The sequence below is a fragment of the Thalia democratica genome, chromosome 4, assembly GCF_965202585.1.
Source record: "Thalia democratica chromosome 4, ktThaDemo2.hap1.1, whole genome shotgun sequence".
In the NCBI taxonomy this organism is placed as follows: Eukaryota; Metazoa; Chordata; class Thaliacea; order Salpida; family Salpidae; genus Thalia; species Thalia democratica.
Window position 1 is genome coordinate 28,285,583 of NC_139168.1, and position 26,564 is coordinate 28,312,146.

The 26,564-nt window shown below is 26.2% G+C and overlaps 1 protein-coding gene across 1 annotated transcript in view; it reads left to right on the forward strand.

Moving 5' to 3' along the window:
- The first annotated feature begins 7,611 nt into the window (after positions 1–7,611).
- The window catches only part of LOC145834332 (zinc transporter ZIP10-like), a 29,851-nt gene continuing 10,898 nt past the window's right edge, over positions 7,612–26,564 (forward strand). Inside the window, exons 1-12 of the mRNA XM_082941734.1 lie at positions 7,612–7,704; positions 8,830–8,967; positions 9,647–9,806; positions 10,050–10,178; positions 10,339–10,438; positions 10,684–10,807; positions 11,109–11,141; positions 11,870–12,045; positions 17,076–17,201; positions 17,429–17,549; positions 24,396–24,458; positions 25,819–25,962. Of these exons, the coding sequence (XP_082797860.1) occupies positions 7,677–7,704; positions 8,830–8,967; positions 9,647–9,806; positions 10,050–10,178; positions 10,339–10,438; positions 10,684–10,807; positions 11,109–11,141; positions 11,870–12,045; positions 17,076–17,201; positions 17,429–17,549; positions 24,396–24,458; positions 25,819–25,962 (1,342 nt within the window). The 5' untranslated portion in view covers positions 7,612–7,676. The remainder of the gene's footprint in view (positions 7,705–8,829; positions 8,968–9,646; positions 9,807–10,049; positions 10,179–10,338; positions 10,439–10,683; positions 10,808–11,108; positions 11,142–11,869; positions 12,046–17,075; positions 17,202–17,428; positions 17,550–24,395; positions 24,459–25,818; positions 25,963–26,564) is intronic.

Consider the following 26,564-nt stretch of genomic DNA (forward strand, 5'->3'; position numbering starts at 1 on the left):
TTAGTAATCCAGTTTTTATAAACATTTCCTTCGTAGTCTGTTGTAAACAAACTAAAAATGTTTTCATTCCAGATAAAATAATATGAAAACCACAGAAATGTGTTAAAATCAGTATCTCTTTTTGTAAAATTGGTACAAAAAGTTAGTCTAGATAAAAGTGGTGCAAATTTTTGAAATGCTTTTATTACATTATTAAAATGACATGTCTTTGGAAACTTGCAATCAAAATCATATGTTTCTAGAAATTTTCAATACACAAAGACTTCAACATTTTTGCAGCTTTTTCTTGTACCATTTCATTTTAGTTTAAAGTTAACCGAAAATATTTTTCATTTCTGTAAATTAATTTTACTGCTAGTAAATTTTAAATGTTATTATCTACAATTGAAATTACTAAAGATTTTAGAAGTAAAATTAAGAACAATAAATAATGTTAATAATGGGTAGGTGTCAAATATGCGTAAAAGGTCAATTTTACTCCAAGACATTTTTGCCTAAAAGAACATTTTTTCACAAAAACACTTTTGCATGGGTTGAAAAGTTTTTTATTTTATACTTTTTTTGTTATTCTTTTTCTTTTAGTTTTTCCTATGACTGTTACCCCTAACCCTTACTCTCAATTGGTAACTTTTTTTGTTTTGTTATTATAATAGTTGATTTATTAATATTTTTGTTTATAATTTTTTATTTCATTTTACATAATTTTTACTCTAGTGCAAAAAGGACCCTTCACGCAAAAGTTTATTTAGGGAAAGTGTCTTTGTGCAAAAGTGTACCTTTGTGCTAAAAGTTTCTTTGGCATATTTGACCCATCCCCGTTAATAAGTGATTTAGTTGTAGTTTCTAATTTTTATAACCATGTGCTTAATTTAAGATCAGATTTAAAACTAATCATTATTTAAGGTTTTATATGTATTAAATTAAATTATATTGTTTTAGCTTTTAATATTATTAACCTTATCTGATAAATTTCAACATAATTTAAAATGTTTATTACATTAGTCAACTAAGTATTTTCTACTAAAATAAAACACTTTTATTTGGTAAGTTTCTCTTACACCTTTATTAAAACAAAATTTTATGTATCCTGTAAGTTAAAAAAAGTTTTAAACAAGCTTGTCACTCTTTGTAGCAAAAATTCATCATTAGTTACATAAAACTAGCTTGAATCAGCTCCAGTTTATAAAAAACTAGAAAAAATAAAGTATTATCAGTCAAAAGCTGAAAAACTTTATTGTTTTTCAAGCTAGAATATCTGAAAAATATCATAACAATAAAAAAGACTTAGTATCTAGAAGCAGAGTTGTCAGAAATCAAAAATTAAAGAGCTTTAAAAACTAAACAAACATTTGTTTGTTTCAATTCATAACTTCATGCTTAACTAATTGTATAATTACTTGCTTATTTAAATCTTCTAATTAAGTCTAATAGGGAAATGTACAAAAGATAAAAATTAAATAGTTTTTGGTCGTAGAACTTATCCAGAAATACACAAAAAAAACTTTAAACCGTTCTAAATCATCTAAAATTTTTCAAAAAAACTTTAAATGTGGTCTAACTTGCATGAGTTTTCTAAAATTTTTAAACTAATCTGAGTGATTTGAAACCCTAAAAGTAAATCATTAAAGAAAAACAATATTTGCATTAGATTTTACAGTTAACACTTATTGAAAAAAAAAACAACTCTTAAACTTGAATTATATTTGGTATTAACACAATGAGTTCAAATTTAATTATTTTTTTTTTAAGTGGTTAAGTTTGTATTCACTAACATTTGTAATTTTCACTATACTGCAGCATTAGTAAACACCTACTTAATGACTTTAGCTTAAGTATTTTCAAATCTTTACAGGTTATGACATCTTTTTAAGCAAGTCCATCTTTTAGTAGATCTTAGTACAGAGACATGAATCTTGTAATTGTTGTCAAATGATATTCCTTTAATTTTGAACACAAAAAGGTGCATACTAAATGGAAAAAAAATATTTTTCAATTAAAATCTATCTTTTAAAGTTTTAAGAAATGGTTTTCAAACTTTTCAGACTACGATTTTAATGTTTCAAAGGTCTGTCATAAGTAAATTTCAATTTTTTAGGTAATTTATTTTCTTCAAAAATAAACAATGAAGTTTTAAACATTTTTGTTTAAAATTTGTTCCAAAAAATTTACTTTAAATGTTGTAAGAAAATATTATACTTCATGCAAAACTATTATTTTAAGAATAAATCAATTTATGTTGTTTGTAAATAAAAAATAATAAACTTAAACTAAGATATACAATTAAAACTATTATAAGATCTTCAAATAATTTCTATTTTCATTTTACTTCTTGTTTTATACTATTACCTTTCACATTTAAGTCATTATTCAATTAGTTAATTCACTAGAAGTTGCTCACCAATAAAAGCTGGTTGCTGAGATTGGTATAGTTAATTGGGGAAATTAATTATAAGGTTAAGTGGTATATGCTACAGAGAGGACTTTTTTCCTAGTGAATTACTGCTAATACTTAAATAAATACAAGTGTAAAGACATAGAGTTTATTTTTTTTACATCTTTATATTTTATTGTCATCAAACCTAAAGATAATAATAGTTTATTGAACAAAAAGCGAAAAAAAAATAAAAATTTTTGCTCAAAAATGTTTTGGTTCAATGACCTGGATAGCAAAAAGACCTCTCGGTCATCGAGTTGCATACCCAAACTTAATCAATATTATAATGAGCTAAAAATGAAAAAAATGAAAAATTTAAACTCTAAAACGAAAAGCTCTATAAAAAGAGACTCTATTAAACTTTACAACATTAAATATTCTTCTTAAGAAAAATAAATAGAAAAAAAAAAGAATTTTCCAAAAAATAAAAGAATTTTTACACACTTATATATCTAACACTATATACACATAAATATATATCTAACTTTACGTTAAAAGGTTAAGTTTTTATCTGAAATTTCAATTTTAAAATTAATCCAGAACTTTGCAGATAAATTACCCTGTTATATAATTTAAAAAGAAAAAAAATATGTATATTTTAAGTTATTTCCTTTTTTTATGTGTGTTTAAGAATTTCGACTCTACTACCAACTTATTTTAACCTATCAAAAAGTAAGTAACAGTAAAATATAACTATAACATTGAAGAAAAAATAAATAAAAATAACGTAAAACTGCAATATTCAAACAAAGTAAAATAAAGCTGTATCCATAAAAAAATTGCTTAAACTAGATAAAAAGTATAGAATAAATATATCATTTTAATTAAGTATTTTGTGCTAAAAAAGTTTTTTTTTTCTTTTGATAATTTAAGTTGAAAATAAAAATATTTCACATTTGAATAGCTACATAAACTATTGTAAATTTTTTTTTTTATAGAATATTAAAGAAGTGATTTTTACAATAACTGAACTTAACTTTTATAAATAAAAACATGAAGATACGTTACAAAAAAAAAAAAAAAAACAATTATAATTTTAACAACAATGATATTAACAACAACAAATTTCTTTCCACTTTATCAATCAAAAAAAAAAAAACTCTTTTCTCTTTGAAAAACTTGTCTAAGTCTTAACTGAAATAATAGAAAGAAAACAACATTTGTAAACATAAAAAAGAATAATTTTACTTTGCTCAAAAAGAGATTTTTCTTCAATATAAATTTGCTTGAAACAGTTATCTCAGCTTGCTTTTTAAATACTTTATTTTCTGCTAAAATATAAACATCTATAACTATTCTTTTTACATTTTCATGCAATAAAAAATATAAAATAATAAAGTATATATTAAAAAAAGTATCTTAAGGAATAGTCTTAAAAATAACTGGACAGAAAATGCTAAAATCTCAACTAAACCAATGTTAATGTAACCAAACAAATCTACTTTCCAACAAAAAATTAAAAAATAAACAAAAAATTGGATATTAAATGAATTACTAAATAGTTAATTTTAACTACAATCTTAGAAATAATTAGATAGAAAATGATAAAATCCAGTCTAAACCAATGTTACTGTGACCAAACAAACCAACTTTCGGACAAAAAAAAAAACTAAAATATAAAAAAAATTATAAAAATTTGGATATCAAATGACAAGTACTATTAACTCCTTAAACAAAGTAAATAGGGAGTAGGAATGATCACTAATGACCTTGAGAATTACTATTTAAAAGATAACTTTTAAGTTCATGCTGGAACTTTCCAAAATGACTTATACTTTTTAAACTTAATGGCAACTTAGTCCACAACTTACTACCTTGGAAGGATAGTGATTTATGACCTATTTTGCTGTTGAATCTAGGTAGGAAAAAATTTGTTTCTGAAGACCTGGTATGATAATTATGTACATTTTTTACACTTTTATAGTAATTTTTAAAGTTATCTGGTAACAAATTGTTGTTAAACTTAAACATAAAAAGACCTAATTCATATAAATACAGACTCTCAACATTTAATATTTTTTTCTGAGATTTTAATTCTCTTACACTGTCATCATATTTCTTATAATGTATGCATCTAAGTGCTCTGTTTATGAGAACATTAATATCATTTATACATTTTTTATTTGCTCTTCCCCAGCACAACAAGCCATATCTAACATTGCTCATAAGCAAAGAATTAAATATCAAATATAATGCTTTTTCATTTAAGAAGTGTCTGGTTTTATATAATATACCCAATGTTTTTTGTAATTTTGTTTTTATAGTTTCTATATGTTCTGACCATTTTAAATTTCTGTCTATAATTATTCTCAAATATTTATAGCCATTTGTGTTTGATATAACTGTTTTACCTATTTTTACATTAGGATCTTTATTTTTCCAAAAAATATTTTTTGATTGATATAAAATCATGCTTCTGGTTTTATTAAGATTTAATTTAAGTTTATTTTCCATTAGCCAATCTGATACCTTTTTAAGTTCTATGTTAAAATTTTTACTGTCATTTAGATATGTGTCTTTTGTATATGTTTTGTACAACATTGTGTCATCTGCGAAGTTGAGGATGTTAAGACCAGTGTTGTTAAAGATAACTAGATTTAAAAGAAAAAAAGTTCACGTTTGGCAAGACACCCAAATATAACTAGATGTATTGATTAAAATATAATGTGCAGAACATTAACTCCAAAAATTATATAAATCGTTTACCACAAAATGTGCTGCAACCAAAATTGCAAAAAAAATAAATCCCCTTTGCTGCAAAATTTTTCAAATTTCTAATATCCATCAATTTAAATCAAAAATTAAGGTTTATATTAAGAAATTTTTAAATGCTAAATTGCGATTAATTGTGTAATGTTTTTTTTCTTTACAGATTTTTTTAGATTTTGGTTTTTCTTACTTACTTTAGATTACAAAAGAAAGTTATTTTAAGTAAGTGATGTGTAGCATAATAACAAAAATTGCTTCTCCAAACTAGATCTGTAAAACATATTTACAAGAGTACTCATAATGCGTTAAAAAAACTAATTAAGATTTTTAATAATTTGAATAGATATACTTTAAAAAACTTTTGTTTGAGTGTTTGAGTAAATTACAAGAGTTCAAACTTCAAACTACTGTAACTTATTATAACCTTTGATAATTTAGGTTTTTTTAAGTTTAAAATTGTTCTTTATTTATAGCCAGAAAACATTTCTATCTCAATAGAGTATAGCTACTATCAGTGATTATGAATATTGAATACAATTACGTTTAAACCAGTGGTTCCCAAGCTAATATAAACCTGTGAACATAGAGCTGTTATTTTAAGAGCCGCAAGTCGTCACCACTGTGTGGCTATAGAATTGTATTATGTTAACATACTCATTATTATAAAAATGCAGGCTTGTTAAACCTATAAAAACAAACTACTCTAAAAATATACTTAAAAACTTAAAAAGTAATATATAACTTTTATACTACAGCTTGTTAATATTTCCAAAAAACTAGCTTTTAAAAAGAAGGAAGTTAATTTCTTATCTTTACTGATATTAATAGTTTAATAACAATTGGTCTATATGTGAAAATAAAAAAAAAAACTAGTCAAGACAAAAGTTACGGCTAAAAGGGTTACTCTTAAACTAATTTATCATATTATTAACTAATGTACAAAGCTTTAAAAACAAAAACCATTTTCATATAAACATTTACAAATAAAATTGTCTTGGACATGACATTAAAATATTTTGGTGTATAACTCAATACCAAAAAGTTTTTTTGTACACCAGGTCCTTGGAACAAACTTTTTGAGCGTATTTTTGTCGTTTAATAAACAATAAACCGATCTTTCACTTGCAAAATTGCGCAGTTGCGTTTACCAACGAGAATATTGCTATATACTAAATACTTTGGAACACGTTGTTTTCCCACTATTAGACTATTACCAAGGTTGCTTCGGTTAAATACATAGTGACCATTATGTTTAGCATTTCCATGTTGGTGATTTTCTGTTGCCATGCAAATATATGGAAAAAATCTATATTTTAAGACGAGTTGGTCTTTGGCTAACCCAGTAAATCTCGATTCTCGATTTTAAGATGTCTGCTTTGCACTAAATAAAGAGACAAACTAGTTAATGACAGCACTTGTTTTTTTTAATCAAGATTTAAAAAAAAAGAAAAACAATGGTTACAAATTATATTAAATTTTTCTTAGGTATAATTAAAGTTTGCATTATTACTCACTGCTATAAATCTAATTTTTCGAGTAGAAACTAAACATTGGTACTAATTATAAATATAAAAATGTTTTTTGAAAATCTTTAAATTCTTAAGCTTAATCTAATTACAATACGTAGCATTTGTACAACTATTTAAGAAAGGTTGCCTATTTAAAGTTTGTTACAGCTTGAAAATAACAAAAGTTTAAATATATTTCATTAGATTTCTATCAATAAATGAAGATTTATCAGATTTCTTGTATTCCAACGAATTTTGTTAAAAAAATATATTACAGAAGTATTTAAAAAAAATTATTAGTATTTATAGGATTTCAAAATAAAATTTATTAAAGTACATTGCTAGTTACGTAACTTGATACAAAAAAAAATTATTTAGTTAGATTTTTATTATAATTCTAAACTAAACTAAATGAAGGATAATACTCAACCTTAGTTTTTGAAGTATTTAGTTATGTCAAAAAATTAAAAAAAATTCCAATACTTTTATAAATCTTGATACTTTTAATAACACAAATTACAATCTGGTAAAATTCGTTACTCGTATATTGTGTTTTTAGTTTTATATTAGTTAGTTTTTTAATAAACGTCACTAAAGAATATTATATTTAAAATTACTAAAATATTTTTTATTTTTATTTTATAAAAAATTTACTTGAAACTAGTTTTTTTAACTAAGGTACATAAATTACTAGTTATGTTTTACTACAAACGTTTGTCTTGCAGTTTTGTCGTGTTTTAGATATTTTCATTTTTAGAATAATAAAACGTTTAAAACAAAGTTTTCTTCATATAAACTTTTGTTATCTATAAAATTGTTCTTTATTCGGTTTTGCTTTATATTTATTAAATAAAAATCGCTTTTGTTTAAAAATATTAATATTTTTATGTTACTGTTTATATAAGGGGATTATTTATTAGTGGAAATATTTAATGCTACCAAAAGCTGAAGCTATCTGAAGCTAGCTCAAATATATAGATAGCACTTCAATAATTATAAACTCTTCATAAGAGCAAATATAAAGCATGTTATCTTGTTCAAAATCTAACACAGGTATGATATAATGTTTAAATCTCATCAGCAGAACTAATAGTTTCATTTTAATATTTTTCAAATATTTAGATACAATTTTTGTAACGTAGTCCCAAAACTTCTTTTTTATGTGTGTTTTGGCCATGGGTTTTGATCTCACAATGCTCGAGTCAGAGAGTTGTTTAATCAGTTATTAGTTTAGAATGGTAAACAATTTATAAACAGTTAAGTTTTATGAATAATTAAAAATAAATAAAGCTTCTCAAAAAACAAAGAAATACTTAACTTAGTATTTGAATTTTCTTGATTTCTTGTAAAAGCTCATTGGCATTTAAAAATCATACAGTACTTTATTTCTTAATAACAATAACAAAATTTTTGTGGGTAACAACATTGAAATTTTTATAAAAGTATTTTATAAATGTTTGTTTGGTTTTACTTGTTTATTATTTTCATACCAAGTTTCTTGTAGTAGGTCAACATATTTGATAAATCCTTATTTAAAAAATTAGCAAATAAATTGTAGTTTACCAGAAAGTTTTAAAAGTTAATATTCGCTATTAAAAAGTTTTAAAAGTCAATATTTGCTATTAAAAACTTTTTTAACTCCTATAATTATTTCTGATAAATTTCACAAATAATAACACAAATTAAGCTCAAAGTGTCAGTGAGGTGTAATTGAGCAATGTAAATTATAAAGTTTTAAATTTCCTTAGAGTAAGAGTCTATTAAAAAATAAATTGACTGAAATTCGGAGTGTTGTGAAACATATTACCAGACTAAAGCGTGTAAAGTTATAAAACCTTAACAATTAATTTAGAGTAACTTGTAAAACATTTTGGTGTCAAAGATTTAATTACTAGAAATCTTTTAAATTATTACTCATTTGCATTGATCACAAAAGTTGAAGTTTATATTATGAATATAACAAACTGAAGCTCAATTACCTAGCTAATGTTGATAATAAGCAGAAATAGTTAATAAATGTCTCTATATGACTTGTTTTGTAATATCTTAACATGTAGAGTGACCCTGCCAAACCATAAGTTGCTAACATTAACTCTTTATTTAGTTAAAAATACTAGCAGTTGAAATACTTTTAAGTTAATTGCTTTATTTTACAAATACATCACCTTATGTTGTCAGGTCCACAAATGAAGTCAAGCTGTGGAAGGAGCAACTCAAACTTCCATAAGGAGAAGTGTCACAAAAATCATGTGTGCATGTTGTGTGCTGTTGCGGTTCTAATGCTATGGAGTTTGGTACCCTCTGTGGCTGCCATAGGTTTGTTTATATTGATATTAATGTTAAATAACAATCTGACAACTTTTTAATGTTCAATAGCAATTACTTAGTTTTTATCACAACCCTAGCAACTGAAATTGTTGTTTAACATATTAGAAAAGTATATATTTATATTTCCTTATTTTGCTGCTCAAAGATTAATAAATGACTTTGAATTTTTACCAACAAGTTTCTAGTAAACTCATAGAGATCTTTGCAAAAAAGATTAAAGGAAAAGTGTGGTTATTAATTAATTCCATTAAGTATACTTGCATTAAATACTGGGTGTTTATTGAATACTTTTTGAATTTTATCTGATCAAACCAAGTTTTGCAATTGTATATTTAAAGTTCAAGCAATTTTAGAAACAATTATATATTTTTTTTCTACGAAATTTTTAGATACAATTGTCATATACAAGTGTATAGGTCAAACACTAATATTTAAATTAGTTTTACAAAACAAGTTATTCCAAAAAAAAAACCCTTATCCCAATAACACATATGACAGTTTTTCTGATATAAAATTCCTTTTAATTGATACCACAGATTTTATCATGTTCAACCAAAACCTCACAGAGAAAAAGTCAGCAACAATTTTTTTGTATGAAAAAATTAATCAAGTTAAAATTTTATATTGATTTTACAAATTTTATTTTTACAAAATTCAAAACTCACAGACAGTCTGGTGGAGAAGTCGCAGGACGGGGTCAGCTACGTGGTGAAGGTTAGCAGCAGGAACGGGGTGTTGATGGACGACATGGCCTTCAACACCAGGGTCATGTTTGACAGGTACAAGGACAAACAGCACGACCTGGTACTCGATGCCGGCCTCCACAGGTAAAAACCTTGAATTTGCCTTGTTACTATTTAATTTCCTTTTAAATAAGCTTAGTTTTTGATAAATAGATAGAGCTGCAAACTACTTTTAAGCTTTTGGTTTTGTAATAATGATAAATTGTTGTTGTTTTTACTAGTTATCTAAAATCCATTTATGCAACTGTGTTGTGAAGTATGTTTAGTGTTTAGATTATCTTTGAAACTTTTTTTTTTACATAACAAATTATCATCTTAATTTTTAAGGTTACTCAAGGACTTAGACCTTGTTCAGGGTGGTTCTGACGGTCACGATGGTCATGATCACGGAAGTCATGAGGGCCACGAAGGACATGATCATGGTAGTCACGATGATCATTCTGGACACAACCACAGGTTTGTTATGCTTTTATTTGGTGTGAGAATCTTCAAATAAAAAGTTGAATGAATATATTTAATTAAATATAGTACACACATCAGTTAAAAATTATATTTTTTCTATTACTTTAGACAAGTAGTCTTTTTTTGCACATTGTTGATAAATCATTGTTAATAGGAGAAGAAGAGAAATTCATGATCACAGCGGCCACAACCACGGGCCACATGAGGAAGATGAACACGAAGAAGAAATGAAACCCATGAACATCACTGAGGGGGTTTGTCATTTGTTTTGTACATTTTTGGAATATATTCTCAAAGATCTGCTGTGGTTTTATTTTAGTTTTTTCTTGTTTTACTGCTTTCAGTTGAAAACTACCTAAAAATTAAATAAAATGATTTAAGTATGGCTGCTTATCGTACCAACTGTATATCTCTTATCTCTCCACCAAATCTAAATCTCTAATTAAAACTGCTGTAATTTAACCATTAAACATTTTAATCAAAAGTATAAACTCCACAGTGCGCCATATTGAGTGAAGTTGAGCAAATTATGATGGGATTCCCATTAAACCTGAACCATTTTATTGCCCTTATGCCAAGGCTGCTCCAATACAAGGTCAGAGGCAAGGAACCCTGCCAGATTCGTTAGTTAAAGTTATTAGTTTAGTTTTAATAAATAGTTTTACATCAGTTTAAAAATACTTGTAAAAGGTAATTTACCAATGAATAAATTTTTGTAGTTGAGGTTAAAATAAAATTTAGCGGTGCTCAGACTTAAAATTCTAGTTCACATAATTAAGTGCTTTATAAACCAGTAAAGCGTTTAAAAATGATGGGTAAGTTTTCAAAGCTGATAAGTAATTTTTGCTTGATAATTTAAGTAATCTTGTGTGGAAACTAAGCTTTAAAATAAAATTGAAGCCTAACAATTTACTATTTATACAGAAGAAGAGCAATCAGAAAGCAACAACTCTGTAGGTAAGAAAAGTTGTTAATATTAATTGTAAATTTAGAATAACCTTTTAAGAATTTTATCATCTAAAAGCGTTATAAGGTAAAAAATATGTATTTCTGATAGTTATATTTGTAGATGTAACTGATTATATATTTTTATCATTTTTGTTCACTAATATTTGGGTATATTTGTATGTTATAAATGTTGTATTTGTTCAGCTATTCAAATAATGACATTGTCTTATTTTATTTGTTCTTACTTGTAAAGTTGTCTTGTCTGTAAATACAAAGAGACATATTGTGTTTAAACAAATAAACTATTGTTTTAAGATTAACTTAAATTTATAAAAGTAAATTTAAGTGATGAGAAACTTAATTATAGTTTATTTAAAAGTAGTTAAATTTTATTATTTTTTCAATTTCACAAATTCATAGCCTTCATGAATTAAATTAAAAAAATTAGCTCTAATTTGATAAACTATTGTTAAACTTTTTAAGGTTTTATATCTATTATTGTTTTATTATGTGGCTAATCTTGAGCTAAGTTGGCATTTATCAAGTAAAATTAACCAATTTATGAAAATTATATGTAAAATGTTTGTAATAAATTGTAAAATAAGATATTTAAAAATAAGATAGCAACAATTTCAGTAAAAAAAAAAAGTATTTTAAAATAAGTAAAACAAACTCAAGTTCCCACAGCATTCAATAAAATAAATAATGATTGATTTCAACCTGTTCATTCACTACAGTGTCATGGGTAGTGGCCACGGTTTCAGTCGGGGTTATTTCCCTCATTTCCATAGTCGGCATAGCAACCATCCCGCTGATGAAGTTCACCCGCATGTACCACATCACCATGAACTTTCTGGTTGCCATGGCGGTCGGGACCATGTGTGGGGATGCTGTCCTTCACTTGCTGCCCCATGTTAGTTGGATAGATTAGTTTGTTAAAATTAGAAATGTTTGGATAATTCAGATAACCCCTATTATAGATTAAAATTATTATAGTTAGGATAGATGACATAGATGATTTGTTGAAAAAAACTTTAAAACTGCTACCCCTAGTTAGTTCACTGAATTTGTTAAAAAATGCCAAAGATATAAAAACAGTTATACAAATTACAATGAACGAATTTGAATTTAAAATGTTTAGTTGCCCCATGTTAGTTGAATGGTTATAGATAAAAAAATATTAAAGATTTAAAAATCATTATACAAATATTAAAGGTTGTTCCATATAATAAACAGTTACTGATTTAAATATAATGAATATATAGTGAAATGTTTAGATTGAGAACTTTTAAAGGTTATATATCTGCTAAAAAACAAAAACCTGTGTACAAATAACTTTAGATACATATATAACGTTATTTCCACTTTTTTGTAACACATTTTCAGAGAAGTAAGTAAAAAATATTAATAAATTACTATATGTAGGTTAAGCAAATAAGAATATAAAGTGTTTTTGTGAATAAATTAAATTTATAAAATGTAAATTTAGTGTTTATGATAAATTATATTGTTTTCCCTAAAGACCTCAAAATGTTAAAAATAATAAAAGTTTAAGTTAGGGTTTTCTGAAAAACAACCAATTTAATTGTCAATTAATAAAGTTTGATTGTTAGCTAAAAATTTTTTTAGCTTTATTTAATTAATTAGCTTTATTTAATACTGTTTTGGCATTTGCCAAAATTTTTCCATTATCTTGTTTTTAGAAACAACAAAGTACAATATTTAATTACATTTTAAGACAACAAACATGTTTTTAGACAAAATACTTGAAAATTTAATTGTTTTCACCTTAAAACAAGTCAATGAGTTATCATGTTTAATCGCTTACTATTTTACCTTTTTAAAGAATGAAACTTTAGAGAAGAATAATTTTAAACAAGTTGTGATTTTTTTTACTTAGCAAAAAAAAAAATGTTTACCGAGGCTCTATAAATATTTGACCCATTTATAAAACTGAGTTGATAAGAATAAGAATTGTTTTTGTTGTAAGTTTTTACAAAAAGTCCACTTTGTGGTAAACAGTTATTTGAAAAATGTCTACAAGTATTTGAGTTAAAAGTCGTTTGCTTAGTATTCAGCTATTCCTTAATAATTTTACCAACAAATAAATAGGATTCGTATAATATTGTAGTTACTAAAACAACCACTAATTAAGATAAAAAGTTAATATAAATGGATATTTTTTAATGATAATTATTCAAGTATTAACTACAAAACAAATTAAGTTATGCTATAAATTGATTTAGTGAACCTTTTAATAAAATTAATAAAGTAACAAACTAATCTTCTGATGCATTAACAATATCTGATCAAATTATTCATTTTTAGTAAACCTAAATTCTTAAATCATTTCAATGCAATACTGAAAACTCTAATACAAAAATAACATTACGAACTAACAAAGTGATCAAATGAAATGTATGTATTTAGCTGTGTGTATTTGTATTTTCTAGTTAAATATTAACTTAAACGTTTAATGAGGTCAAAAACAAATAAACCAATATCTCAACTTAATCTCTTGAATCCTTTTACACACTTTAAATTGAATTAAACGGTATTTTTCATTTATATTAATACTTATATATAGTTATTTAAGATGATAGTTTAATTTTATAGATTTAAAATTAACTTTTTGTTACTTAAATTACTACATAAAAGTAATTTAAATATGAATGTTTACGAATTGTAGTAATTTAGTTTACATTTGTACAGTTTTTAAATAGAATCAAACAAATAAATGTTTGTTGAATACCTCAATGTTACTATATAATACGGAAGTGTAGTACTACCGTACATTCAACACGTGTTAAATTTGTTTCTTCCTAGCTAGAGAGTGCGTATATATTCAGCTACCAATTGAAAAAGTGTTTTCAATAGTTGCAAGATTAAAGAGAAAAGTTTTTGAAAGCCCATACCATTCAAAAAGTAGCCAATAAAAACTAGAAGTGTTTAAGTTTCCTCAGTTAATTAGATTTTTTGCAACTTTAAAATCATTAATTTTAGTTAAGCTCATGACTCTAAGTTTCTTAATATAGCTTTTAGTAGTTGTTGCAATACTTTATATATGTTTCTTGCGTTTTTAATAGCTGTTATTTGGCTATATTAGGAAAAAACTTAAAGCTAAACTCTGTACCAAATTTTAAAAAGGTCTTTAAAAATTAACTTCGCAATAAACCTTGAATAATTTAAAGTTATAAGTATTAATGTCGTGACTTGTTATTTAAAACTTATAGCAAAAATATCTCACGAAACAACGTTTATCGAAATAAAAAGTTACGTTACTTTGACAGTATGCAAATATAATTTATAAAATCGTGTCTAACAAAAAGAAAGCTTTATAAAACATGTCAACTAATGCGTTAGATTGATGGTAAGCTTCAAAAATAAAATCGACAACGACCGATAGAAATCACCAATTCAATTAACCATAAGTTATGCAAAAAAAAAGTTAATCATTTTTGTGACTAAAGCGTAAAACATGAGTAATTTTTTAGAGTCACTTCTTGCCCGGGCAAAACCAATCAAGTTTCAAATTTCTAAAAACTTTTTGAAGCTTCACAATTGACGCGCTTAAAACTTTACACTATGACGAGTGTGATAAATGTTTTTTTTTGCACCTGGGTTGTTAATGTTAAGTGGTGTTTGCAAAATTAAACGGGTAATTTGATTCTTAGTTATCGTGTAAGTATGAAAATTTAGCAAATTCACGCATAAAATGTTTAATTTTGCTAGAACATCATAGAAAATTAAAGAAATTGAAAGAATTATTGTATTTTCGATTTTTTTATAGTTATTTCAAAAATTACTTCTCATTTTTCAACATTACTAATAATTAACACAAATTAAGAAATTTCCCACTTTCAAATCAAGTTGGTCGCTGGTGAGTCCATCTGATGTTTGGTTGTAGATATGGTCAATTTTCCCACCCTTGTGAGTTGTACCGAGTCAGCATACGCCTGGGCGGAAAAAATCAGATAAGTTCGATAAAATCTGTTTGCCCAAGCCGTTCAAATCGTTGTGACATTTTATAAAAGAGAAAAACGTTTAGTTAGAAAAAATATAATCAAGTAATTTTAAACGTTTTATTATATTCAGTTACTTTTAAACTGCGAAACTCAAACTTTAAACGGATAATTGACCAAATTAACAACCGGTTGATCGATTACGCCTCGCTTATTCGCCCGGGCGATTTAACCTTCACAGATGCACTCGAAATTAGCCGAAAGCCACTCGAAAATTGTCCTGTGTGACGATATAACGCACTTGAAAAACTCAGCTAACTTCAAATGGAAATCTCAGTTTTGACCTTTTCTGGTAAAAAAGCATTTCTCACCAATCACCGCTTTGTCTTTTTACAAAACTCGTTTGGTCTTTCACCAAAACCATTTCTCAACATCAATTACCGCTTTGTTTGGTCTTTTTGTTTGACCAATGTCAAACGCTAAAAACTGTTTGGTTCCGTTCTAAAAAAAGGCGGCAAACTTTTGCTTTTCGAGAGCTCGTTCCTGTTTCTAGTAACTGACATTAATTCCACCATTGTTTGCTTAAATATAAAAGATTATCTCGACAATGTTTGATTAATAACTATGACTCATAATCAGGTCAGATTTTTCAATGACCCATCAAACTTGTTTCCAGTTCGTTTGAATTGAGTCACAGTTTTTTGTTCGCCCGTTTTTGCCCGCACAAAACTTTAAAGTACTGTTGAATTTTTATAAAAACCATTGTTTGAAGATATCCACTTCCTTTCGACTTTTTATTAAGCGCTCTTGTTTGTTCAAACATAACTTCGAATACTTTTTGTGTTAAAACCTGAAATAAAAGCATTGTCTGTTTGTTTCTTTTAAACAAAGGATAAAGTTATTGTTTTAAACATTTGTGTTAAATCGGTTTTTGTTTAAACATTATCCGTAGATATATATTTGATTGTTAACGTATACTGGTACTTTTGTTCAATCGAAACAAAAAGAATTTAGTAAATCACTTTTGTGTAACAAAGTAAATAGTAATTTAAATCTTTATTTTATTGTTTTGTTTGCCACATAATAAAACCAATTACATGATATTTCAAAAAAGCTTATTTTAGTCATACACTATTAACAAACAAAAATATTTTCATAAAAATTTGCATTGACTGCAATACAATATAACACTGATTAACTAATTAAAATTATTAAACTATTCATATAATATTAACTAATTAGCTAAATAAGTTTTTAGTAGCTAATTTAGTTTATTTCAAAAATGTAATCATGTTTTACTTTTAGTGTTTAATAAAGATTCTAATTAAAAAAAAGTTGTATCATGTACCGAAAGCTTTTATCCACAAACTCGATTTATGATTTTTCACTACAAGTTTGAGTGCCCACGTAGCATAAATTTATATTTCCGTTGAAACGTAAATACAAACCTTTATATGAACCTTAATAACCTTTTGTTTAGTTTAGATTTCTTCTCAGAATATGCGTTTAGCTATATTATTGAAAATCGTTGTTTGTTCATGGCTTTTTTTAAAGCATAGCGTAAAGTTATTATAAAATGCAGACTTAATTTATTACAATTTGAAGCTCTCGAATAAAATTTGATATCTATTTTAAGCTTTAATTATTTGATATGTACACAAATATTAAAAACACGGTTAGCTGTTAATTTTTTATTTTCATATTAACTGGTCTAAATTATCAAATTTTTAGTTGTAATTATATACATCAATATCAAACAAGCATGTAATATTAGCACATTTGAAATGCTGTACAACGTTTTAAACACACATATAGCATACAATCAGGCTCAGATGAAACAACATTGTAAAGCTCTAATATCTTATACACTATACCTGTAAAACTAAATAACAAGCAAATTTCAGCACATTGTCTGCAATATTTGAAACAATATTGTAAAATATAAATCAAAAAATAAGAAAATATGTTAAATTGCAAACAGGCGCAGATGGAGCCGGGACACCACAACCACGACCATTCCGGAATCTACAAGAACCTCATGGGCGTCGCCGGCATCTACCTGTTCTTCCTCTTCGAAACCACCATGTCGCTTTTCAGGAAGAGCAAGGTTTGTTAAATATAGCTTTTCATTATTTCTACATGTTTAAAATCACCATGTCTTTAATATAAAAATAAACAATTAAAAATTTCACACAAAAAAACAAAATAATCAAAGTTTAATTATATTTTTGAATTTACAACAAATACAATTTGCAGAAGAGTTTGAAAAAATTAAAGCCGAGTTCATAAATATACGAACTTGGATATTATAACATTTATTTTACAAATCAACAGAAGAACTCGGACAGTATTGAGCTGGGATCTATGAACGGTTCGACGCACAGCAAGGGATCTTCGAACACGAGCAAGTCCAGCGGCATTGTAGTCAGCCAGAATCTGCCCTCGGAAGAAAACAGTTGGTTGATTTGTATTTATCTTTTCAAATTTTGACTAATAAAATTTAGATTTGTATAATTTCAGAAAATTAAAATACGCGACGTAAAGTAAGGGCAGTGATAAACATAAAACAAGGACTCATTTATTTGTTATACGCATAGTTTGAGACACATTAAAATTTATTCTGATGTTTTAAGTTACAGCCTTTTCAAGTTACACTTACACCACTTCCTAGGCAGGTTTGTATAAAAAACAAAGTGAAGTTAAAGTTTTTAATTTGAAAAATGTACCTTAGTTAACGTGTACACTCTGCTGCAAATGCTGTTTTCAAACTCTGCAGAATACAGTTGTTTTATGTTTGGAAAAATGGTTTATAGTAAAAATATACTGCTGAAAACAACCGCAACTTTAAATTTCGGTAATCGAACAAAATGGTTTGTTTTCATCTGTCTAAAATAGTATTAAAATAAATATCCTTCAAATTTTGACTTTGAAAATAAAGCAAGCAGAAATACGAAAACCACTCATATGACGTTTGTTGTTTTTAATGATAAATAATAATAAATTCAAAACTAGTTAAACAAAAATAACAAACTAATTTAATTTCCGTTTCGGTTATGAATCGTTGTATTGCTCATTAAAAACTTTTAGAAACGTAAAAAAAAGCATGAAAAGATATAACACGTCTTTAACAATTTCTTTCGTTTAATTTAAATCCCTAAGACTCGAGAATATTTTGCGTAACTCGTTTTGTAACTTGTTTTTTGCGCTAATAATAAAATACTGAACGTACAAGTCTAGACTCCAATGAAGTAAAAGCTAGATGTTTACGACTCCTGTCAATTCAGCGCGAAAATAAAAACGCGTGATTTACACGTAGAACGTTTTAAATCAACCAATAAAAAAAACACGAGTAAAACATAAACTAGTTGAAGTAGGATTGCAATTTAAGTTGAAAGCACTTGACCTACATAAACAGTTATAGTAGTGGTAAAAAACACCATACAAAGGTTTTTAGAACATAAGTTGACCTATTTACTGCAAAATAAATATCATTTTATTTTAAATGTCTGTTTTAATTTACATCAACACTAAAATAAGCATTTAAATGTCAGTGTGCTTTTTTAGGCGTGCATAAAAATATAATTAAGCAATTTGATTTCAAACCTTTGAAACAAAAACCATTTATTTGACGGGATGTAAGTTTTAGGCCATAGGGGGTAGGCCATATTTTTTACAAATTGATCTTATTTTAAAGAGTTTTTTCTAAGCTTGTAGATGCTTTTTATTGTTTTAAAAAACTCTTTCAAAAAAATCAAATTATATTTTGAGATATGACTAGTCAAAGTCGGGCCGCATAATAGGTTCCCTATGGAAAGGGAAAACTAAAACAGCGAAAAAAGACTATTTTATTTAAAATCTATCTCCTCCTACATTTTTCAAGCAATCTTCTTCAAACTTTCACAGTCTAATCTTTATACAATAGCAAAAAAACGTTACTTTGTAATTAAAAACAATTTTGTAAAAATTTCTTTTTGAAAAATAAGTACTTTTTTTTAATTTTTGTAATAACTTTTTTTTTTTTACATTATTTAAGTAACTTTATTTCCTTTTAATATAAGGAACATTTCCTGAAAATTTGAAGAAGATTGCTTGAAAAATGAAGGAGGATATAGATTTTTAGTGATTTTTTTAATTTCCAAGAAAATTAACTCTGAAAAATTTGCGGTCCATATGTTTGAATCGGAAACTTTTTACAAAAAATAAAATATCTCAAAAGTTAAATGATATTTTCGAATTCTATAAAAACAGGCTTGTAGTTTGTATTTAAAGCTTTACTATAAAAGCCATAGTTAATTTTTGCAAAAAAATGTCGGACCCCCCCTATGACCTTGATTTTTAATTTAAAACAAAATTTTACTTTACGTTCAAATATGCTTTTGTTTGACCTATATTGAGATATTTTGATGAATAAAAACAATAAAATATCATTCTCCTTATTTTATATTAATCATTTACGTATGTAAAAACCATTCACGTATGAATACATTTACATCTTTATGCTGATTGTTTATTAATTTGTATTTTGCTCTGAGTCGATATTTAAATTTAAGTAACATAATTGAAATAAAACAATAACAGTAATATATATATATATATATATATATATATTAAAACTGAGCATCTGTTTATGTTTTAGTTTGTAAATATGACTATTTTACGTTAAATCATGTTTTTTGTTTACGATCCAGCAGTAGTTGGTTTTTGTAATATATACAGTTTATTTTTAGAACATAAGATATCAAAATAATTATGTGGGCAATATTACAACATATGCATTCGTATGAATGTTTAATAAAGTACGGTTAAAAATAGTTATTTATTCTGTATATATTTTTGATTTAAAAATATGGTCTAAGTGGTTTTTTACAATAGTTGTTTTTAATACTGTTAGTTTAAAAAAAAAATTCCATTCTAATTTTCTGTAAAAGCGAAAAACTTCTTAATTATTTTTTTATTTTTACCATAGTAAGCAGAAAACTGCAAATATACGCGTCATGCATAATACTAAAGTAAACAAGCCATTACTCATTTTTCGTAACATGCTTTGCAAATGGCCTGTATAGTTTGTGTGTAGTTTTTTACGTTTTCTTATAACAATTTTACATTTAGTTTTGTTCTACTTTATTCGTTGAAAACTGATTTAACACTTCGTCTGTTTTTAAGTACATGAAACACAAGTTAATACAAGTATAAAATATCAAAACTGGTATCAATGAACCAAAACGAAAAAAAGTAAAGAGAAAAATTAAACATCTGTTTTAAAATTAACATTTAAAACAGTTTTTAATCTAAGTACCTTAACTTTATACAAACCATTAGTTGTTTGCTTAAACCAAATATTTATTTAGCTTCAAGAATACCAGAAATCAACCAATAAAATGAACTTGATACAAGCATTCAGTGTTTCACAAAAATAACATTTTATAACATACCGAACCGTGTGAGCTAGCCGCAAAAATGCTGGCAAAGTTTATTTAATATTTTCTCATCACTTCAGAGTAGGGTTGCCAATTTCTCTCTTTATTCAGATGGTTCTAGAAATTACCAGCTCATTCGAGCGCTCCAAACTAAACACAGCTCTAAAATGGTTTTCAAACACCATTTATTTGCTCACTATTTTGATAGTTGATAGTTTGTTTCTTTCTATTAGAAGTTTCCAGAAAGGGCCATTAGCTTGTGAAACCTTACCAGTTCAAGCTTTATGTGTGGGTAATTTTTATTTTCTTTGAATTGGTTCTTAGCAACCAGAATTTTTACTGACGCCCAGCATGTATTAGAAAAAGTAAATTTTTGTAAAACTCTTCCATCTTATGCTCTTTTAGTTCAATTTTTAAAGGGGCAGCTGATTATTAAAATATAGTTCTTATGCACCATTAAAAAACCGAACAAACCATTTTTCTTACAAATGCGCGCCATATGCCATCAAAGTGGTTTTCGCCCAGGCAGTGAATGGTGAGTAATGTTATACTGGTGAAAAATTTCTCATGAATTATTCATAGTGCGTTGCGAGTAATGGTGCAATTTTAAACATGGTTGTTAGATGCAGCAGTAGAGGGTTAGTTGTTGGTTTGCTCACCTTTTTTAATTTCTGTGCAGTTTTTATAACAAATGATACCTGTCTTAATGTCGGAATAGAAATGTAACCGAAGAATGGTTGCTTATGTTTTTGTTAAGTCCATTGTAAATTTTTGTAAATAATTGTTGTTGTTTTGCTTACTATTACAGCAAGGTTTTATTACATAGAGGAAATTTCAATAAGTTTCAATATTTGCATAGATTCCGCCTTTCAAAACAACCACTTTAAGTATTTCATTTCGTTTTAAAAGTACAAATTTCATATTTTGAGAAAATGACTTTTAATGTTGTAAACCTTGGTGTTTTTCTTTGAATATTTTGAAATAAATTTAACTTGTTGTTTTTTCTGTTAAAAATATATTTCTGTTGAATTAAACAAACTTGAATTAGTTTTTTCTCTTAAAAAGTTTACAATTGTTTTTGGTTAAGCTTAAACAAGATATAAGTTTTTACATGAGATTAGTTTTACTCTTAAATAAATTTTTTTTTATATTCTCAATTTAAATTTAGTTGCACAACAATAACAAGTATTTAAAATATTTTTGAAAAGTTGTTCTAACTTAATTAACTACAGCCAGTCTGATTCATAAATGATCTAATGACATTTAATCTTTTTCTGACAAAAAAAATTCCAAAGTGCTAGTCAACTTTATCACAGAAAATTCACTTTTCAAGTGTATAACGAGTATTCAAATTAATTTTATCTCGGAAATTACATTTAATTTGGTTCTAACTCCTTTTTTATCACAGTTTATAAATTGTAACTTGATGAAGTACGAATAGGAGAAACTTTCTCCAATTCGTTTAAAGCACGTCACTTTTTGTTTCTCAGAAACAATATATTTTATCTATTCAAAAACATCATTGTTCTAACTACTTGTATAGTTTTAATATAAAAATTAAAAAAAATCTTGAAACTGTTCTAAAATTATAACAAAAACTATTTTGTTATTGATAATAACTTTAAATTATTGTTAAGTGTAGTTTTTTAAACCACCATAATATACACACAACATATTATATAATCTCATTCAAGATATTTCATAAAACCAGATAACTAATGATAAGTTGTTAACCAATGCTGTACATGATTAAGGGCATAAGGGGAATAAACACCTTTTTTTTGAAATTTAATCTTATTTTATATAGCTTTTACTAAACGACAAGATGCTTTTTACAGATTAAAAGATTTTTTTTTAATTAAAAAATAGAATTTTATACAAAAAATAAACGAAAAAAACAGATTTTTTTTGTTATAAAATTTTAATTTTTTGATTTTTTTTTTAAATTCTTTCCGACAGAATTTTTTAAATATATCAAGGAACATTTCCTGAAAGTTTGAGGTAATTATCTCAAAAAACGTAGGAGAAGATGGAATTTTAGTGAAATAGTCTATTTTTACCGTTTTAGTTTGCGCCTCCCATAAGGAACCTTTTATTGCCTCCGACTTTGACCGGCTATATCTCAAAAATTATTTTGAATTTTTTAAGTCTGTAAAAATAATCTTGTAGTTTAGTAAAAACTATATAAAATCCAATCAAATTTCAAAAAAAGGTGTTTATCCCCCTTATGCCCTTAATAGTTTGTCATTAATGCTATTTAGATTAAAAACTAAATACTGAAAATTTTAATAATAAACCATATTTTAAGTTCCATACATATTATTTGTCTTAACCTTTAAAAGTACAAATTCGCATACAGACACTTTTATGATTTTACAAAAGTTCTCATATTCTTTTTACACGATTTCACTAACATTTATCTTGTATGGTTATTTGTACTTATTGCTATACTAACGTCATTTATGATAACTGTATGTGGTCATTTATACGAAACTGCAAAGTGCTGAGTAACACCACATTAAGAGAAATGCACATTGTCTCCAAGTGCAGCCAAATATTTACCCTGTGCAAACACAGGGTAGTCATTGCCCATTAGAAAAATAAATGGAAAAACCAATAAACCAAGCACAAGCAGTTTAAAATAATAAGCTTCAAAAAACCATTCGAAGTTGCAGCGAGCTTAAAAAAACGAGAGAATTGAAAGATGAAACGAGATAGGCTTGTTTCGAGCCATACTTTACAATTTAGTGCTTATTTTTACACTCTTTTTTGCTCTGTTGAGTGGTGCTTTACCAAATGGAGGCTTGGTCTTCTCGAGAGAGAACTCTTTATCACTTTATAATTTCCATTCCCTTCTCACCATGCATTCGCTCATTGGTACGAAATTATGGTTAAAGTTCATTTTTTTTTATTTTCAATGCAATTTTTTGCCGAGGTTGGTTTGTTTTGAATTGTTTCGTCTGACTACGGTGTTTGCATTGAAACAAACTGTTTTTTTGAACTCTCGCACACTTTGTTCTGATTGGATGTTTCTGTGTTGCCTTTTATGTATAGTGATTTTGTTAGTTTACATATTTTCGTAAGTTTCAGTTGTAGTTCCTACAATAGTTTCTGCCCTATTGCGATTAGCCCTTTTTATTTGAAATGAGGTTTAACGCTTGCCTCATTTGTTGAAAGTAGATCAAAGTAAATTTCTAAATTTAATTAAATACCTTTCTGCTAATTAAAAGTTTAGAGCTGTTATATTTATAATTATTGATAATTTTTAGTGTTATTTTTGTATTTGATTTCAAAAACTTACATACATTTTTGTTATACTTTTAAAAGTAGTATGCTTGGTGCAAATTTCATTTTTTTACACAATAATTTTTAAGTTGAAAACAATGTACATGGTAATTTTTTGATTTCTTGTACCTAAATTAAACTGATAACTATGAACCCTTTGATCTTAAATCCTAAAAGATACTAGATATGTAACATACTGATTGATAGACCTTTACAATTTGCTTTTGAAAGGAATACTTATTCCAATTGCTTATTCAATCGTTAATTTAAGTTAATCACAGGGAAAAACAACTTTAAATTTTCTTATTTTATAATCAATCAATGTTAAATCACTATCTAACATTTGTGCTGTAATGAATTTTTTTTAGTTTAAATTGTTGAACTAAAAATAAATATTCACCGTTACCCATCAACTTTCGTTTTAATTTTCTGTAATATTATTAGTTTATAACTTTGTTTAAAAAATTTAAGACTTTAAAAGCAATAGAGCTACCATAACAATTTGAAAACAAGTTATTAACAACGTATTAATAATAAATTACAAGTGTTTAAAATAAAATATTTATATTAACTTTTAATAAATACTGAAATTTCAACAGAAGGACTTATCGGAGATAAAGATGTGAAGGTCGAAGTTTCTACTGTTGATGTTGAATCTGGAGGTATATTTTTTATTTTTATTAATTGCATTAATACCATAACAAAGTAATTATGTTTGTTTAATTAATTGTTTATTAGTGTAATCAAATACTTTGAAAATGTAGTTTAAATATAAATATATTTTTTAGGATTCATTGACAGTAAATCTGTTAAAAAAGACTAAAATTTAATTAAAATTCTGCAACGTTATTGATTTTGTACTTTTTAGATTTGATTTATAATTGACCTAGTTTATGCAATACACGGTTGGCTTGTATAAGGGGGCGTGTTTTGGTTTTCATTAACCGCGAGCATGTTTACATAAAATAAATATATATTTTGCGTATCAAAACACCTGGTGCATTGTTTTTTAATAGTTTGTTCATTTACTTTTTGTGATTGATCACAACAAAAAAATCTGAATGTTTAAAGTAATGCATCCAAGTAAGAAATGACGTTTTAATATTTACATAAGTTATGTAGAATTTATATTAATTAGTTTTAAATTTTAGGTGAAATAAAAAGCTCATTTGTGTACAAACAAAAAAATATTTTCGAAAAATTCAAGTCAATTTAAAATGTGAATTTTCAATTTAAAAGCAGAGTCACTCTGATTACTGAAAGTTTTGTTTTATTAGGAAAATATTGAATACTTCATTGCGCAAACAAAACTAAACTGGCGCGTTGGTTTAATTAAACAAACTCTTTTTGATTTTATTTTTTTTCTTTTTGAAAGTAATTGTTCCAAAACTAGTTTAAATCAGTTTATAGTGTTAACATCAAACAGAAAAAAAACACACAAACAACTTTGATTGATGCAAAGTAAATATTATGATTTATTTCCACAACATTTTTGTTAGATGTTTTTCAAAGCTCACTGCCTCTGCTATGTGTTATACGGGCTTTCAAAAATATGTGGTATTTTTTGATAGTTGTATACAAGTATATATAATTTTTTTTACGGTATTGTATCTTTTTTTTAAACTGATAAATTTCCCCTATATAACTTTACAATACACCCAAAATACTTTTAAGAGAAAAAGCATTCCCAATTGAGAGAAAATCTTACATTGTATAAACAAATCCTAGATTATACAAAAGTAAAATCCCCAAAACAGATAACTGTAATTAAATTCCTCAAACAAATACCCACCACTTTTATTGGGAAAATAAATTTTAAAAGAAAACATTTCTTATTAATAGATTATTATATGTTACAATCAAGAATAACCCCATACAAACAAATAACAAAATTACATACCCCAAACAAATACTTAAATAGAATTCCCTAAACATATACTTTATATAAAGCCTCCAAGCAGTTACTTAAATTATAAAGTTAGATACAAAAATAGAATATGAAAAATAAAATCCCCCAAACAGATGACCACCACCACCACTCGCACCATCACCACCACCACGACCAAAAGGAGATGTTGGAGGCGTCGCAAGGTGGCGTGCTCAAGATGGCATACATGATAATCGTGGGCGACGGCCTCCACAACTTCTCTGACGGACTTGCTATTGGTTGGTTCTTAATTTGTATTGTTGCAAAAGTAGTTGTGACAAAAAAGCTAGTTATATTTTGTGCATTATAACAATTTACAACTAAATTATTAGAGCTTTAATTAGTTTTTTACAAAGCAAGGATATGTTTCAGTAGTTTATTGTATACAATCCACAACTTCTTTGACGGACTCGCTGTTTGTTGGTGGTATGTTTTTATAATTATTAGAAATTTTTATGGTATTATGAATGATCATTAATTGTCATGTTGCATCTATTTAAATAATAAAATCGTAAGTTGTAGCAAAAAAATTTTAACATAATTTTATAAAAACTGTAAATTATCTAAATAAAGTAATAAAGTTCTCTGACGGATTGACTATTGGTTGGGCTGCATTCGTGCAAAATAATAACTTTGTTATCTGTTATACGTAAACTTAATTTGAGTTAACAATAATAACTATTTTTTAAAGTTATTTAACTGTCTAAAGCAACTATTAGTAGATGATATTTAATAAAGTAGAGTTTGGCGTTGGTGACATTTATTCTTGTTTTATTTAGGAAGTTCACTGTTTTAAGCTCTTAAATGCAAACATAAGCAGGGTTGCCACTCGGTCAGGAAA